The 18,585-nt window shown below is 48.4% G+C and overlaps 1 protein-coding gene across 1 annotated transcript in view; it reads right to left on the bottom strand.

Annotated features, from left to right (window-relative positions):
- FBN3 (fibrillin 3) overlaps nt 1–18,585 on the bottom strand; it is a 127,274-nt gene that overhangs the window by 82,995 nt on the left and 25,694 nt on the right. The window contains exons 6-8 of the mRNA XM_033136571.1: nt 12,326–12,523; nt 11,418–11,543; nt 7,449–7,574 (exon numbers count right to left, since the gene is read on the bottom strand). Of these exons, the coding sequence (XP_032992462.1) occupies nt 7,449–7,574; nt 11,418–11,543; nt 12,326–12,523 (450 nt within the window). The remainder of the gene's footprint in view (nt 1–7,448; nt 7,575–11,417; nt 11,544–12,325; nt 12,524–18,585) is intronic.

Genomic DNA, 18,585 nt, shown 5'->3' on the forward strand with positions numbered 1-18,585 from the left:
GATGTTTGATTTCTTAATAAATAGCCTCCACTCTCTGTAGCGTGTGTGGAGAACGTGCGAGACAAGCCAGAGAGAAACCGAAAGCGAAACCAGCCGCACAGAGCTGTTGAGAGCTTCTTCACCATTGACTGCGGTCTCTTAGTTTTTATTTCTTTTATTTAAAAATCTTTTATTTGGCCTTCTAAGTTTTGGCCGCTACCTAGCTTAGCCTATCTTTCTATCCGGAGACCTCCGGAATCTCCGGAACCTTCAGATACCTGCAGAAAACCTTCGGAAACCTTCAGCAACCTTCAGAACTCACGACAACTACCTTCAGATCATAGCCAGCGGACCCTTTCACGACACAGTGGGAGCAGGAACTCCGGGATTACTGGTCGTCCCATCTGCTGGCTATCCCCACACCCCTTGCCACCAAGAGGTTTGGAACTGAGTGAGGTTGGCGGGGCAGTGCCCCATTCGCCCTCACGGACAACCTCTTTCTTGTTTCAAAGGCCTCGGGTACCAGCGCTGGAGGGTTACCGCTTTTGGGGAGACAGCGTGTCCGGAGGGGGGGGGGTACAGATAGATAAAACAGCATGTCCAGGCGTCTCGCTCTGGCTTTTAACCAGCTTCCCCAGGAAGGGGGAATTCCAAGGCGAAGCTGCGACCTCTTGCAAGAAATCAAATCCAAAACTCCCCACTGGCAAAGAAATTAAGGACCTCCCCTCCCATCTGCTCAGTATATTCAACCCTGGTTGACTCATTCGTCAATGGTGCCTGTGCTCCTTCACCCAGCGCCAAAGGAAAGCTGGATGAAGAGGTCTCCCCTGCAAAGTGCTTGCTGTTAATTGCACCGTTTGGCCATGTAAATGCCGTCTTTAATCATCCGCTCGCAACCCCCCCATTGGAAAACCTCGGCAAACGTCAAAAGGCTAATGAAGCCTTGGGTGGGACTCTGGCTGCGAGGGAATTTCCTTGCAGCCACCTCCCAAATGGCCGTGAGTCAGAGCCCAAAACCTCAAATCCACCATTCCCGGGACATTTCACAAGGAACCTTTCCAGGTTTCCTTCCCCCCTGCCGAGGTCTGGTTCACAAACACACAGAGCACAGCGGGAACCCTTTACGGGAGGCGCCTCTGCAGGGAAGGGGAGCTGAGCTACCAAACTCTAAGGTGCTACTGGAAAGAATTTTCTATTTTGTTTCGGCTATGGCAGACCAACACGGCTACCCACCTGTAACTGTGCTGAATTTCTGCACATCAAGGAGCTGTTAAAGGCAGAGGAGGCATGGGTAGCCATGAAAAGTTGGCAATATTAAAATAAAGGTAAAGGGACCCCTGACTGTTAGGTCCAGTCGCGGACAACTCTGGGGTTGCGGCGCTCATCTCGCTTTACTGGCCGAGGGAGCCGGCGTCCAGCTTCTGGGTCATGTGGCCAGCATGACTAAGCCGCTTCTGGCGAACCAGAGCAGCGCACGGAAACGCCGTTTACCTTCCCGCCGGAGCGGTACCTATTTATCTACTTGCACTTTGACGTGCTTTCGAACTGATAGGTGGGCAGGAGCTGGGACCGAGCAACGGGAGCTCACCCCGTCATTGCGGGGATTCGAACCGCCGACCTTCTGATCGGCAAGCCCTAGGCTCTGTGGTTTAACCCACAGCGCCACCCGCGTCCTATATTACTTGCAGCCTAAAGAGATATGGCGGGTGGGAGTGGAAAGCCAAGATTCGTCGGGAAGAAACAGTTAAATGGGCATACCCTGGGACTCCTGCCATATCGGCCGCCCCCTGTAACGTTCTGTGCTGCGTGCGGCAAATCTGCCTTTGCGCAACCGGGTCTGCGGGGGGGTGGGGGGAGAGAGAGGGAGCGGGGAGGTGCCTCTTGGTCCTCATTAACTTTGACATCTCCTTTTGATTAAACTCAAATTCCTGAGGCCGCTTGTTGACTCTCCTCTCAAAATTAAGGTCACAAACTTCCATTTCTGCCTGGCGGCTCGGTTGATCTGACACGAACCTCGCCGGGAGGGGGCTGGGAAGAACAGGGGGCTCTTTGAGCTTCTACCCCCCTCCCTCCCAGCACGCCCCCCCACCCCCGTCTCTTGGCTGAACTTATTGCTTTCATGGCAGGTACATCGAGCAGATCTCCTGCAAAAGCTGCGGCAAGGAGGGGGCAGCGGCCGTGGACCACATTTCTGCTGACCTACAAACCCCAAAGCGCAAAATATGGTCTGAAGCTCAACATCAAAAAAACTAAGATCATGGCCACTGGTCCCATCACCTCCTGGCAAATAGAAGGGGAAGAAATGGAGGCAGTGAGAGATTTCACTTTCTTGGGTTCCATGATCACTGCAGATGGGGACAGCAGTCACGAAATTAGAAGACGCCTGCTTCTTGGGAGAAAAGCAATGACAAACCTAGACAGCATCTTAAAAAGCAAAGACATCACCTTGCCGACAAAGGTCCGTATAGTTAAAGCTATGGTTTTCCCAGTAGTAATGTACGGAAGTGAGAGCTGGACCATAAAAAAGGCTGATCGCCGAAGAATTGATGCTTTTGAATTATGGCGCTGGAGGAGACTCTTGAGAGTCCCATGGGCTGCAAGAAGATCAAACTTATCCATCCTTAAAGAAATCAGCCCTGAGTGCTCACTAGAAGGACAGATCCGGAAGTTGAGGCTCCAGTACTTTGGCCACCTCATGAGAAGAGAGGACTCCCTAGAAAAGACCCTGATGTTGGGGAAGATGGAGGGCACAAGGAGAAGGGGACGACAGAGGACGAGATGGTTGGACAGTGTTCTCGAAGCTACTAACATGAGTTTGGCCAAACTGCGGGAGGCAGTGAAGGATAGGGGTGCCTGGCGTGCTCTGGTCCATGGGGTCACGAAGAGTCGGACACGACTGAACAACAACAACAACACAAACCCTTTGGACCTTTCCCCGCTATAAATCCCACCCACCCACCCCCTGAGAGCTTGGTCCGAGGGATGCTCCTTCAAAAAGGAAGATCTGGAAACGGCAAGGAGGCTTTCTGGGTAGCCGGTGGGCTACATTCACAATCAGGGCTTCCCCCAAAGAATTCTGGGAGCTGTAGTTTGTTCAGCGCTCCAAGACCTCTTAGGAGGCCTCAATATACCCCCGTCTGAACTACAATTCCCACAGTTCCCCGCAAAGAGGGATTGATTGTTAAACTGCTATGGGAACTGTAGCTCTGTGAGGGGGGGGGCATATTTTCCAGGGACAATCCTGGATTTACAGAAGCTGTCCCAGTTTCTGATTTGATCCCGGAACGTCCTGTTTTTCCTTAGGGCGTCCCTATTTTCATCGGAGAAATGTTGGGATGTTCCTATTTTCAATGGAGAAACGTTGGAGAGTGTGGAACAGGGCGTCCCGAATTTCTTTGGAGAAATGTTTGGATGTCCCTATTTCAATTGGAGAAATGTTGGAGGGTATGGAACAGGGCGTCCTTAATTTCTTTGGAGAAATGTTTGGGTGTCCCTATTTCAATTGGAGAAATGTTAGAGAGTATGGAACAGGGCGTCCCGAATTTCTTTGGAGAAATGTTTGGGTGTCCCTATTTCAATTGGAGAAATGTTGGAGGGTATGGAACAGGATGTCCCTAATTTCTTTGGAGAAATGTTTGGGTGTCCCTATTTCAATTGGAGAAATGTTAGAGAGTATGGAACAGGGCGTCCCTAATTTCTTTGGAGAAATGTTTGGGTGTCCCTATTTTAATTGGAGAAATGTTGGAGGGTATGGAACAGGATGTCCCTAATTTCTTTGGAGAAATGTTTAGATATCCCTATTTAAATTGGAGAAATGTTGCAGTGTATGGAATAGGACGTCCCTAATTTCTTTGGAGAAAAGTTTGGATGTCCCTATTTTCATCGGAGAAATGTTGGAGGGTATGGAATAGGGGACTCCCAGGATTTTTGGGAGGAAGCCACAACAGTCTAAAGTGGCACCAGGGTGCTTAAAACCAGGGGTCAGCAAACTTTTTCAGCCGTGGGGCGGCCCACCATCCCTCAGACTATGTGGTGGGACAGACCATATTTTGGAAAAAAATATGAATGAATTCCTGTGCCCCACAAATAACCCAGAGATGCATTTTAAATAAAAGCACACATTCTACTCATGTAAAAACCACGCTGATTCCCGGACCATCCGTGGGCCGGATTGAGAAGGCAATTGGGCCGCATCTGGCCCAGAGGCCTTAGGTTGCCTACCCCTGCTTTAAACAATGGTGTGAACGAGTTAAAACGTTTAAACTGCAGGGCAGTCTGACACCGCAATCTTTGCCCAACCAGTCGGCTACTGAGCCTCCATTTCCCCCTCTGTGAAACGTACCCTGGGGTTTTAGTTGCTGGTTTCAGATGCCGTGTATTTTAATTCCCGGTTTGACTAGCAATAGGTAAAAGGTAAAGAGCCCCCAGGTGGTTAAGTCCAAAGGTGACTTTGGGGTTGCGGCGCTCATCTCCGCTTTCAGGCCGAGGGAGCTGGCGTTTGTCGGCAGACAGCTTTCCGGGTCGTGTGGCCAGCAGGACTAAACTGCTTCTGGCGCAACGGGACACCGTGATGGAAACCAGAGCGCACGGAAACGCCGTTTACCTTCCTGCTGCAGGGGTACCTATTTATCTACTTGCGCTGGTGTGCTTCTTGGTATAAGCTTTCGTGTGCATGCACACTTCTTCAGATACACTGAAACAGAAGCTTATACCAAGAACAAACTTAGTTGGTCTCTACTACTGGACAAATATATATATATACAGGTGAAACTCGAAAAATTAGAATATTGTGGAAAAGTCCATTTATGTAAGCAATTGTTTTCATTAGCTACTGGAGTTTAATATATGAGATAGACTCATGACATGCAAAGCGAGATATGTCAAGCCTTTGCTTCTTATAATTGTGATGATTATGGCATCCAGCTGATGAAAACCCCAAAGTTGAGATTGTTAATTTGGGGTTCTCATCAGCTGTACGCCATAATCATCACAATTATAACATGCAAAGGATTGACATATCTCGCTTTGCGTGTCATGAGTCTATCTCATATATTAGTTTCACCTTTTAAGTTGAATTACTGAAAGAAATGAACCTTTCCACGATATTCTAATTTTTCGAGTTTCACCTGTATGTATGTATGTATGTATGCATGTATATGTATATGTGTGTGTGTGTGTGTGTGTGTGTGTGTGTGTGTATAATTGCTCTTAGTTAGTCATTTCAAGAAGATCAAACCTATCCATTCTCAAGGAAATCGGCCCTGAGTGCTCACTAGAAGGACAGATCCTGAAGTTGAGGCTCCAGTACTTTGGCCACCTCATGGAAGAGAAGACTCCCTGGAAAAGACCCTGATGTTGGGAAAGATGGAGGGCACAAGGAGAAGGGGACGACAGAGGAAGAGATGGTTGGACAGTGTTCTCGAAGCGACTGGCATGAGTTTGGCCAAACTGCGGGAGGCAGTGAAGGATAGGCGTGCCTGGGGTGCTCTGGTCCATGGGATCACGAAGAGTCGGACACGGCTGAACGACTGAACAACAACAAGTCATTTCAACGGGCCTACTTTGCGCAGGACCAATATCGGGTTTGGTTCAACTAAGCTTTACCCGCTGAAATTGATAAACGCAGCTAGAGTAGGTCCATTCGTTTCAGTGGGTCTACTCTTGAGAAAAACAGGGCTGGCTACTACAACCCAATCTGCAATACGCACAGAGGAGAAATGACTCCATCGATTCAAAAAAAGGAAAGGGAAGGGGGGGGGGGAAATACCAAAAAAACACACTTAAAAAGTAAATATGAAATGCAGTAATTTCCTGCTCCGAGTGTTGGGAAACATGTCTGGCAGGTCGCGAATAACTCCTAGCAATGCCGGGATGTTTTGAACTATTCATAGCAGGGTTGTGTTTTAAAAATAAATACATAATCGCCGCTCGTCTACGGAGTGGAAGGGAAGCCTTGGGAACGTCCGCCGCGCTCCGCCTCCCGAGGAATTTCTGTCCCGTCCAGCGGAACAAAGGAACCTTTCAGAAAGCAGGACGTAATTTGAGGACCCACCGGGACGCAGGCCTCCCCGGCCAGAGAAAATATTGTTCCTCTCAGCGAGTGACAGCACATTTGCGGCACATGTTCTCTCTGGGCGGTGTGTGGGGCAGGAGGCAGGGGAAAGAAGCCCAGCGCATGACGTAGCTGTGGGGAGAACCGGCCAGCATCGCAAGTGGTCCCATAGGGAGAGGTGAGTTGTTTTTTTTTGTAAAAAAACACCAGGCTCCTTAATTAAATTTGCTCGGTCTTTTCTGGGGGAACATCTTTGGAATAACAGAATAATAATAATAATAATAATTTATTATTTGTACCCCGCCCATCTGGCTGGGTCTCCCCAGCCACTCTGGGCGGCTTCCATCAAACATTAAAATACATTTAAAATATCACAGTTTAAAAAATGGGGAGAGGAGGCTGAGAAAGAGTGCAGCAGACATTCAGCTACTAACACCCCCCATTTTTTTGCAGGCCATGAGGAATTTTGCAACTTTTCCAGCTGATAATGGACAGAAGCTGCTTCATGATATAATGTTATATTATGACGCAGCGTGTATTAGTTGGTTAAATGAACGGATATCACTGGAGTGTTGGATTTAGAAGGGTATGGGGATCTCTATGGGTGGCATGCTTATCTATATGATAAGGTAAAAATACATAGAGATTTTCTTAATCATGGCATAAGGAGAAGCTTATATGGTGTTTAGGTTAGATGCCGAGATTTAGCCAACAGGAAAACACCTTTATGGTTATCACCTATAGAAGCCAGTGCACAAAAGAAATTAAATCTGATGGGAAAGTGGGGCAAATACAGAGATAAAGTGGAAAAGGTTTGAAGAAACTAGGGAAAGGCTATCAGGTTGGTTTCAGCATTATCAAATCAACGAGTATTTCAAAAAAGAAAGCATGCAGGAGCGGATCAGAATCTGCAGAAGGTGTGGAAAAAGAACCAGCTGCTAAACATTTCTTTTTCTCAGTCCATGAGGAATTTTGAAAATTTTCCAGATAAGAAAAGAAGGAAGCTCACATACTTTGCCTCCCTTACTGTTGGAAAATGAGGGGTGTGAGGACTCAGACACATTAGTCAAGAAACAGCATTTTGAGTGCATTATAAACATGCAACACCAGATGGCACTGGAGAGCAAAAAAAAATCTAAGATATTTTCTATAGTGGTTTTTTTCCTTTTGTTATAACGATTTAATTTCTGACTTATTTATAGTGTGTCCCCCCCTCCCCGCATGTAGGTCCATCCTGAGAAGGTGAGATTTCCCAGCTCATTCCATGATTGCCTCTCTTCTACTGCTATTCGTCTCCTGCCAAAAGCTACGTTATTCATCTCCTTCCCAAAGGCCCAGCCTCCACCAGTTTGAAAAGACACACCCCAGTAAGTCCACAGCGGCAATGACGAATTGAGCAATCGATTCTCCATCTTACCCACACAACGGGAGCCATCCGGACTCGTCATGAAGCCCCGGGGACAGGCACAGACGTAGCTCCCTGCCGTGTTGGTGCACTCGCCGCCGTCACAAACTCCTGAGACGCTGGTGCATTCATCCACATCTGGGAAAGAGTAATTGCAAGAACCGTGAGAGTGGACTGGCTTGAAGAAGAGTTTGGATTTGATACCCCAATTTATCACTATCCGAAGGAGTCCCAAAGCGGCTCACATTCTCCTTTCCCTTCCTCCCCCCACAACAAACACTCTGTGAGGTGAGTGGAGCTGAGAGACTTCAAGGAAGTGTGACTAGCCCAAGGTCACCCAGCAGCTGCATGTGAAGGAGCCGGGAAGCGAACCCGGTTCACCAGATTACAAGTCTACCGCTCTTAACCACTACACCACACTGGCTCTTTGGATTTCAGCCTTACCAAAGCAAACAGTCTACAGCGGTACCTTGGGTTACAAACCCTTCGGGTTCCGTGTTTTCAGGTTGCGGACCGCGGGAAACCCGGAAGTACTGGAAAGGGTTACTTCTGGGTTTTGCTGCTCGCGCTTGCACAGAAGTGCCAAATTGTGTCACGCGCGTGCGCAGACGCAGTGCTGCAGGTTACGAACGCTGCAGGTTGTGGATGTGCCTCCGTCATGGATTATGTCCACAACCCGAGGTTCCACTGTAATTTGTCAACATCTAAAAGATTATCGAGCATCAGAACAACCTGGCCACTATAAGGAAATTCTGCCCATGGTGTGATCAATTTCCATCTTCCCATTTTGATTCTCTGGCTCCATACCTGCACAAACTAGCTATCCCAAAATACAGACGTGCTTTCACGCTCGGAGGAAGGAGGAGGAGGAGGAGGAGGAGGGAAGAAGAGTTTGGATTTGATATCCCGCTTTATCACTACCCGAAGGAGTCTCAAAGCGGCTAACATTTTCCTTTTCCCTTCCTCCCCCACAACAAACACTCTGTTGTGAGGTGAGTGGGGCTGAGAGACTTCAAAGAAGTGTGACTAGCCCAAGGTCACCCAGCAGCTGCATGCGGAGGAGCGGGGAAGCGAACCCGGTTCACCAGATTACAAGTCTACCGCTCTTAACCACTACACCACACTGGCTCTAAATGCATCGATATGGGGTTATCTGTTTAGCTCCATTCCATTGTGGGTTATGTTTTTTCCTTTTTCTCTTCAAAGTTCCTTCAGTGTGGTTTTTAATTCTGTACAAATCACATTTTTGCATTGCATTAGGTTGTTATAAGACGTACATTTTTTGTTTCTTCGGCTTGTAAACTTCCTTGAGTATCGTAAGATAGAAAGGCGGTATACAAATAAATTATTATTATTATTTGATAGACTCGTTTCAGCTCCTTCTCCTCCAGACACCCCTCCTGGCTCTCGCCCAGGGCTCCACTCACCCATCCTGGCTGTCACCCAGATCCCAGCGAAACTCACACCTCGCCCACAAATCCCCACGAAGCAGAGGCTTCCTGGAAACCTCTGACATCACCGCAAACTCCCTTTTTATGGGCAGACCCCAAGGTGGATCGGTCTCTCCAAACTCAGTTCTATATACGGGGTTTGCTGTGCTCCCTGGACTGGGTGAGTTTGTTCCCCTAAGAAACAGAACAGCCCTCCCCAGACGGCTGCGTCTCTGGCCGTGAAGCATATTGTCTTCTGCTGTTTTTTTTTTTTTTGCCAAAAAACAAGTTTTTAACCTGTCACAGGTGTGACATTTATGTAATATTTTCACATAAAAACACGGCAGGAATGGAACCCAACGTCGTGTCAAAATTTCAAAGCGACCGGCCAAGGACTTTCTGAGATCTTAGCTTAGTAACAAATGAACATTTACATTTTTATTTATATAGATTGACTGCAAAAAAACACCAGCCCCTTCCTAGGACGTTTCTGCCTCTGATGCTGTGGGATATCTAATAATAATAATAATAATAATAATAATAATAATAATAATAATAATAATAATTTATTTGTATATATTGTATTTGGGCGGCTTCCAACAAAGATTAAAATACATTAAAATGTCACACATAAAAAACTTCCCACTGTGGGTCTCGAACCCGCGACCCTGCGGTCAAGAGTCCCCCACTCTCCCGAATGAGCTGTGTCTGCAAAACCAGTTGTTGTTTTTTTAAAACCATGCTCCTATCCCACCCTCTTTTCGCTGACACATTCCAAAGCGTTAAACAAGCCCTCTGCGGAGGGAAATTGCCTTTTCTGGGAGAGATGCTGCAGCTGAACCTGATGTGGGAGGCAGCCACACATCTGGGAATGTGCGACATTTCCCTCCCCCCCTGCTCTCAACACACCCTGGAAAGCCTTCTCTCATAAAGGGGAGAGGGCGCGGTGGATATGAACTTTTCGGAAGGCTGGAAATATTCACTCCAGTAGCCCACCTTTTAAAGTAGTGATATCTTCTTTTATCTAAAAATTTTAAAGCTTAAAGTTTATATTTATAGTTCATATTTTAGCATGTATTTTGGACATGCTAAACCAGTGCGTGCTGGTTGAGAACCGTAACAATCTATCTATCTATCTATCTATCTATCTATCCATCTTCACTCCAGTACAGTGGTAACTTGGTTCTCAAACGCCTTGGTACTCAAACAACTTGGAACCCAAACGCTGCAAACCTGGAAGTGAGTGTTCCGGTTTGCGAACATTTTTCGGAAGCCGAACATGCTCCATTTTTAGAGTCGTCTGCCACTGGACCTAACCGTTGGGGTTCCTTTACCTTTTAAAAGGGAATTTACCAGGAACGTACAATTCAGCCTAGGGATGTGGGTGGCGCTGTGGGTTAAACCACAGAGCCTAGGGCTTGCCGATCAGAAGGTCGGCGGTTCGAATCCCCGCAATGACAGGGTGAGCTCCCGTCGCTCGGTCCCTGCTCCTGCCAACCTAGCAGTTCGAAAGCACGTCAAAGTGCAAGTAGATAAATAGGTACGGCTCCAGCGGGAAGGTAAACAGCGTTTCTGTGTGCTGCTCTGGTCTGCCAGAAGTGGCTTAGTCCTGCTGGCCACATGACCCGGAAACTGTACGCCGGCTACCTCGGCCAGTAACGCGAGATGAGAGCCGCAACCCCAGAGTCGGACATGACTGGACCTAATGGTCAGGGGTTCCTTTACCTTATAATTCAGTCTGGGACAGGCTGAGTTGTATCATAGCGAGAGGCTCACACGAGCCTGCAACCAGCTATCTGCTGTGCGTGAGAAGGGGAATGTAAACTCTGCTAAGTAAAGAAACTTGCTAGTGCAACTTAGGAAGGATATACCGTATTTTTTGCTCCATAAGAAGCACTTTTTTCCTCCTAAAAAGTAAGGGGAAATACCTGTGCGTCTTATGGAGTGAATGGTGGTCCCTGGAGCTAAATTGCCCGGGGGCCAAAAGCAGATTGTGCTTTTTATTTTACAAAGAGAAAAGGGAGTGTTGAAAGGACCCCGCTCAGCAGCTGATCAGCAAGAGATCGGGAGAGAGATAAGAGTCCCCGGCTCCCTTTCAGCCCCACCCTCCTTTGTTGAATGTGCTGCAGAGGGAGGTTGTTTGTTTCCCCAGCGACATGGGACTGGCTGATTAGATTATCTGTTTGGAAACTGTAGAAATGGTTCCCTTTCCTTCAGAAGCTGTAGAAATGTGAGTTGAACCCCATAAAAATGGGGCTTTTCCTCTTTGCTTTTCCCCCTTTGCAAAAAAAGCTGCAAAACCTTTAGCTGATCCACAAAAAAGGCCTTTTGCCTTTGCAAAAAAGCTGCAAAACTTTTAGCTGATCCTAAAAAAGAAAAAAACAGGGCTTTTAGAGGAGGAAAACCAGAAAAGTATTTTTTTCTTGTTTCCTCCTCTAAGAATGAGGTGCGCCCTATGGAGCGAAAAATGCGGTGTCCTCTCCTGCCACCCTGAACATTCCCACATGTTTCTCCTTCGGGAATCTCCGGCCCCTTTTTCTCCCCCGCTCACCTTCGCACTTGTGGCTCGTCTCGCTCTGCTTGTGGCCCACTGGGCACTTGCATTCGTAGGACCCCACCGTGTTGAGGCAGTTCCCTCCTTGGCAAAGCCCGGGGATTGCCTGGCATTCGTCCACATCTGCAGGGAGGGAAGTGAGGAGACACAAATGAAGACAGCTGGGAACGCTGAAGGAAAAAGTCGCCTTCATTTCGCCAGGTCAGCACTCTGCGGCACAGTAAACCCTGGTTTGCACAAACCATTGTTCGGAACGCTATCTATGCCGGAGCTCCCACCCTCTGAGCCAGGGGTGGGCAACCTAAGGCCCATGCGTCACAAGCAGCCCACGGGGGTTGTTTAACCGGCCCACGGGCTGCCCCCGAACCGAGCCGCCCACTTGGCAAGTCCCTGCGCGCTGCGCTAAACTGCTGCAGCACGGTGACTTGCTTCCGCAGCGCCGAAAATCACGTCTGCACAGATGCCAGAAATCGCAGGCGCGCAGGCTGAATCCGGCCCATGGAGGGATCTCCGCTGGAGTAAACCTGCTCTGAGCGAAACTGTGCTTTGCAGCCGCTTGTCTGCTTTTGTGTGACATCAAATCAGCACACACACACACCCATTTTCTTGTGTTTGGGGGCGCCTGGTTTGACTGCTTCAGTTTTAGAAGCAAGAAGCAAGAAAACCCTCTCTTGGGCTCAAGGGAGAGAAACATATTTTATTGGACGTCCCTTTCATTCCCTCTCCCTTGCCACCCAGTGAAAAGCAGTGGTTAAAGCATCTCGAAACATCAACGGCTATGAAAGGCCTGTTTCCAAAGGGGGCAGCGTTCTGCAGCCTAGGTGCCACCACTAAAAAGGCCCCGTCAATCATGGCAATGGTTCCGAGATTCCAGTAGGGGCGAGTCGAGTCGTGGAGGAACTTACCTTGGCAAGCGCCAGTGCGTATGTTAGGGATGAAGCCGCGGCGGCAGGGGTGGGGCTGGGCTGGGCACATCTCGCAAGGGTGGCCCCATGCCCGCCCGATGGTGGCACAGCACATGGTCTTGGTGCAAACGATACCACTCAGCTGCCCTTGGCACATCTGGTTGCTGACTTGGCTGAAGCAGGGGCCCGTGCGGTAATCTAGGAGAGGAAGAAGAAGAGAAGAGTTTGGATTTGATATCCCGCTTTTCACTACCCGAAGGAGTCTCAAAGCGGCTCACATTCTCCTTTTCCCTTCCTTCCCCACAACAAACACTCTGTGAGGTGAGTGGGGCTGAGAGACTTCAGAGAAGTGTGACTAGCCCAAGGTCACCCAGCAGCTGCATGTGGAGGAGGGGAGACACGAACCCGGTTCCCCAGATTACAAGTCTACTGCTCTTAACCACTACACCACACTGGCTCAAGGAACAAGAAAAGGAACAAGTGTTTATGATTTTGAATCAAAATCTTAAAAAGGCATGGGAGCCAGTTGACGGCTACATGGCACGAAGACGCTCCAACAATAACCTACTGATGATCTCATAAAGATAAGACACACGCTTTGTGGAAACTTTTTTGCTATTATGGTTTGGCGTATGGTATGTTAACGGATAATGGTATGGTCTTAAAATGAATGATGAGATAAAGGGGGGGGGAAGGACTTTAAGGTAAATTCAATTTTAAATACGTTGTTATAATAGATTGGGGAATAACAATGAAAGCTTAGAAATACAGTGAATGTGGAGGATAGTTAAAAATGATGAATTAGATTTATAAATTGGAAAAGTATTTTGTAAGAAATATTGGTAAATGTAAGAAAGAGAGGAAATGATATTGGGTTTAATTAGTAATAACTGTAAATTAGGATTTTCTATGGAGTCAACGGGTGGGAGTCGGGGAAGTCCACAAGGCTATGATGATACGTGTATTGTAAGTGATTAAATTGGCAAAGTATAAGTGTTCACCCCAGTGAGAGGGGGGGTTATTTGGTATGCTCCTCTTGGTGAGAGAAAGGGGGGTTAGAAAAATTTAATCATGTGCTGTAATTTGATTGTAATTTGGTCATAATTGGAAAAAGCCTAATAAATATTATTTTTAAAAACATAAAGATAAGACACACGAAACCGAAGGTCGGATTTCTAATTTTTAATAATTTCGATATTCAAGTACGAACACAGTATAGTAAAGTTAGAAAGAATTATTAAGGAGGGAGGGAAGTCACAGGGGCACAATGGGAAAAGGAAAGCCGCAGCTGTATATGGTTAAATGTGGGCGTACAATGCGATGTTAAATGTGGAAAATACAGGACGTGTTTTATTTATAGCTGTCGCGGGACGCAGGTGGCGCTGTGGGTTAAACCACGGAGCCTAGGGCTTGCCGATCAGAAGGTCGGCGGTTCGGATCCTCGCAATGACGGGGTGAGCTCCCGTTGCTCGGTCCCAGCTCCTGCCCACCTAGCAGTTCGAAAGCACGTCAAAAGTGCAAGTAGATAAATAGGTACCGCTCCGGCGGAAAGGTCAACGGCGTTTCCGTGCGCTGCTCTGGTTCGCCAGAAGCGGCTTAGTCCTGCTGGCCACATGACCCGGAAGCTGTACGCCGGCTCCCTCGGCCAGTAAAGCGAGATGAGCGCCGCAACCACAGTGCTTTCGAACTGCTAGGTGGGCAGGAGCTGGGACCGAGCAACGGGAGCTCACCCCGTCGCGGGGATTCGAACCACCGACCTGATCGGCAAGCCCTAGGCTCTGTGGTTTTGACCCCGCTTTTCCTTAGGACGTCCCTATTTCCGTCGGAGAAACGTTGGAGGGTATGAGCTCTCCCGAGGAAACACAAAATCATAGCCGGGATGAGACCGGCCGCCTTTTTTCCTTCGCAGGCCTCATGCATTTCCACACAACCCAAACAAGGCCAAATATTTTCGACTGGGGATTGCCGAGTGATCGGAAACAGATTGCAGGATGCGGCTCTCCTCCCGATTTTGCAGCCGAACGACGTCTCTACAGCTCATTAGGACCCAAACGTCATGTGTAACCGTTTAGCTCATTCCGCCAAACAGAGAGAGGCTAAAGCGGAATCTTTTCATAATGTGGAACAGTTGGTCTCATCCCTCCTTCCAAAGAGAAAACATAATTAAAACTAGCAGGGTGGGTGGGTGGGTGGAATTATCCATCCATCGTGAAATGTCCTGAGCTGAGGGAGAGAGTCTGTGTTTTGGAGTCTGGAGCAATTGAGGCAGATGTTGAAGAAGGATGGTCGGAGCTTCCTCTTCTGGGCTTTGAGATACCCTGATCACTGCAGATGGTGACAGCAGTCACGAAATTAGAAGACGCCTGCTTCTTGGGTTCCATGATCACTGCAGATGGTGACAGCAGTCACGAAATTAGAAGACGCCTGCTTCTTGGGAGAAAAGCAATGACAAACCTAGACAGCATCTTAAAAAGCAAAGACATCACCTTGCCGACAAACGTCCGTATAGTTAAAGCTATGGTTTTCCCAGTAGTGATGTATGGAAGTGAGAGCTGGACCATCAAGAAGGCTGATCGCCGAAGAATGGATGCTTTTGAATTCTGGCGCTGGAGGAGACTCTTGAGAGTCCCATGGACTGCAAGAAGATCAAACCTATCCATTCTCAAAGAAATCAGCCCTGAGTGCTCACTAGAAGGACAGATCCTGAAGTTGAGGCTCCAGTACTTTGGCCACCTCATGAGAAGGGAAGACTCCCTGGAAAAGACCCTGATGTTGGGAAAGATGGAGGGCGCAAGGAGAAGGGGACGACAGAGGACGAGATGGTGGGACAGTGTTCTCGAAGCTACCAACATGAGTCTGACCAAACTGTGGGAGGCAGCGGAAGACAGGAGTGCCTGGCGTGCTCTGGTCCATGGGGTCACAAAGAGTTGGACATGACTAAACAACAACTATTTCAGACACGTGGGACAGATCCTGAAGCCTAGGCTCCAAGACTTTGGCCACCTCACGAGAAGAGAAGACTCCTTGGAAAAGACCCTGATGTTGGGAAAGATGGAGGGCGCAAGGAGAAGGGGACAACAGAGGGCGAGATGGTTGGACAGTGTTCTCGATGCGACTAGCATGAGTTTGGCCAAACTGCGGGAGGCAGTGAAAGATAGGCGTTCCTGGCGTGCTCTGGTCCATGGGGTCACGAAGAGTCGGACACGACTGAACGACTGAACAACAACAAGATGTATAAGACTGGATCACATAAGTGCTGGAGATGCAATGAGATGGAGGGTACATTTTATCATATGCAGCGGACTTGTAAAAGGGTAAAAGGTACTGGAGTAAATACCCCCCCCCCCGGCCTGATCCAACACTCTCTTCTGATACGGATGAGGCAGGCTTCATTACTTCATCCAAACACACACACATCTCTCTCTCTCTCTCTCTCTCTCTCTCTCTCTCTCTCTCTCTCTCTCACACACACACACACACACACACCCTGCCTGCCTCCATTCATTCAGCGCCCCCCCCATTTGAACCACCCACACCTCCAATCGCAAAGAAAGCCCCCACATTGCAAGGAAAAACGTGTCGGCAGCAGTGCAGAAGGAAAAGAAAAGGAAAGAGTGTGCAAGAGACGGAGGGGGGGGGGAGAAACAGACTCGTGCGAAGGGGGGGAGGGGGGCCGGGAATCGACAAAAATAGATTTTTTCGGATTTCGTTTCCAAGCCTAGGAAGGGAACCGTGCCAAGGCAGCTTGTGAGTTTGAAGCAGACAGGCCAGGGCAGGTTGGCCTCGTTCCAGGAAGCATCTGGGGCTGATTTTAATGGGCCGTACGATTAAAGATTTAATGAGGCTCCAATCAAACTTTATTAAGGCTCGGGGACGTGATTCCTGTGCCCCCACCCCACTTCCGCGCCCAAGGGGGGCTGGGCTCTGACCCCAGGTATGTTTGCAGAGCAGCCCGCCTCCCCAACAGCTGTGGAAAGGACCCGCCTTTCCGAAGGTCTCATCTCTCCAAAGGCTGAAAGCCTCAACCCGCTGGCTTTGCCCCCAGGGGACAGGGGGAGCTTTACTGCCGAGGAAACCGGGCGCCGGATCGGGATGTTTCTCAATACGCCGTCCGCGCACGGAAAGCGGTCCCATACCACTTTAAACCGCCGCGGCTTCTCCCCGAAGACTCCTCGAAACTGCCGTCTGCAAAGGGTGCTGAGAGTTTCCAGGAAAGACCCCGCAGTTCCCAGAATTCCCTGGGAAGAGCGAGTCGGCTGGTTCAACCACTCTGGGAACTGTAGCGCCGCGATATTATAATCGAAATACTTATGTTGCTCATCGCTCAAATCTCGCCCCGCGAGTTCGCCAAGCCACAATATTTCTCTAGACGGTCCGAACAAAGGCACCCATTCTTCCGTAAAACGCTCGTCATTAGATGGTCTTAATTCTGCTGTTAATTTCCTCCAGTTCTGCACCGTTTAATAATAATAATAATAATAATAATAATAATAATAATATATTTGTACCCCATCCATCTGGCTGAGTTTCCCCGGCCACTCTGGGCGCCTCCCAATCGAGTGTTAAAAACAATACAGCATCAAATATTAAAAACTTCCCTAAGCAGGGCTGCCTTCAGATGTCTTCTAAAAGTCAGATAGTTGTTTATTTCCTTGACCTCTGATGGGAGGCGCCACCACTGAGAAGGCCCTCTGCCTGGTTCCCTGTAACCTCGCTTCTCGCAGGGAGGGAACCGCCAGAAGGCCCTCGGAGCTGGACCTCAGTGTCCGGGCTGAACGATGGGGGTGGAGACGCTCCTTCAGGAATACTGGACCGAGGCTGTTTAGGGCCTTCAAGGTCGGCACCAACACTTTGAATTGGGCTTGGAAATGTACTGGGAGGCAATGTACCGCATTTTTCGCTCCATAAGATGCACCTTTTTTCCTCCTAAAAAGTAAGGGGAAATACCTGTGCGTCTTATGGAGTGAATGGTGGTCCCTGGAGCTGAATTGCCCAGGGGCCAAAAGAGGATCATGCTTTTTATTTTACAAAGAGAAAAGGGAGTGTTGAAAGGACCCCGCTCAGCAGCTGATCAGCAAGAGATCGGGAGAGAGATAAGACTCCCCGGCTCCCTTTCAGCCCCGCCCTCCTTTGTTGAATGTGCTGCAGAGGGAGGTTGTTTGTTTCCCCAGGACATGTGACTGGCTGATTAGATTATCTGTCTGGAAACTGTAGAACAGTTTTTTTCAACCACTGTTCCGCGGCACACTAGTGTGCCGCGAGATGTTGCCTGGTGTGCCGTGGGAAAATTACTTTATATATAGTCAATATAGGCACAGAGTTAATTTTTTTAACATTTTCTAATGGTGGTGTGCCTCGTGATTTTTTTCATGAAACAAGTGTGCCTTTTCCCAAAAAAGGTTGAAAAACACTGCTGTAGAAAAGGCTCCCTTTCTTTTAGAAGCTGCAGAAATGTGAGTTGAACCCCATAAAAACAGGGCTTTTCCTCTTTGCTTTTCCCCCTTTGCAAAAAAAGCTGCAAAATTTTTAGCTGATCCTCAAAAAAACACAGGGTTTTTCCCTTTGCCAAAAAAGCTGCAAAACCTTTAGCTGATCCTCAAAAAACCAGGGCTTTTCCCTTTGCAAAAAAGCGGCAAAACTTTTAGCTGATCCTCAAAAAAAACAGGGCTTTTAGAAGAGGAAAACCAGAAAAATATTTTTTTTTCTTGTTTCCTCCCCTAAAAACGAGGTGCGCCCTATGGAGCGAAAAACACGGTACTTATCCGTTCTTCTTTGGCGGGAACTTCTTCTTCTTTCCATTTTATTTATCTGCGCTTTTAAGTCGTGTTTTTATCTTGCGAAACGCCCCGGGATCTTTGGGCGCAGGGCGGGATGTATATCAAATAAATGAATAACAATAAAGACCGAGCTACGTTTCAGCACTCCGTCGCCCCGATGGCACAGATCTCTGCTGCTCCAGCTTGCCTGGGGCTCAGGCCGTTCCTCTCTGCATGCCATTTGGCCGAGGTTTTTTTCTTCTTCTTCTTCGGAGAAAGAGAGAGCACGAGAGAGGTCCAAAGGATTTCTCCCCTTCCTTAAACAAACAAGCCGGCCAGCGAGAGCCAAGCCTCCCTCGATTCGGATTCCTTTCCCACAACAGCATTGGAAGGTTTTTCCTCTCCAAACAGAGCCGGGGAATGCGGCTGGCAAGCTCTCCAGCCGGCAGAGAAAGGAGGTCAGTGGGGCACAGGCCACCGTTGAAGGCACGTCCGAGGCTTTTG

The sequence above is a fragment of the Lacerta agilis genome, chromosome 18 (genome assembly GCF_009819535.1).
Source record: "Lacerta agilis isolate rLacAgi1 chromosome 18, rLacAgi1.pri, whole genome shotgun sequence".
NCBI lineage: Eukaryota > Metazoa > Chordata > Lepidosauria > Squamata > Lacertidae > Lacerta > Lacerta agilis.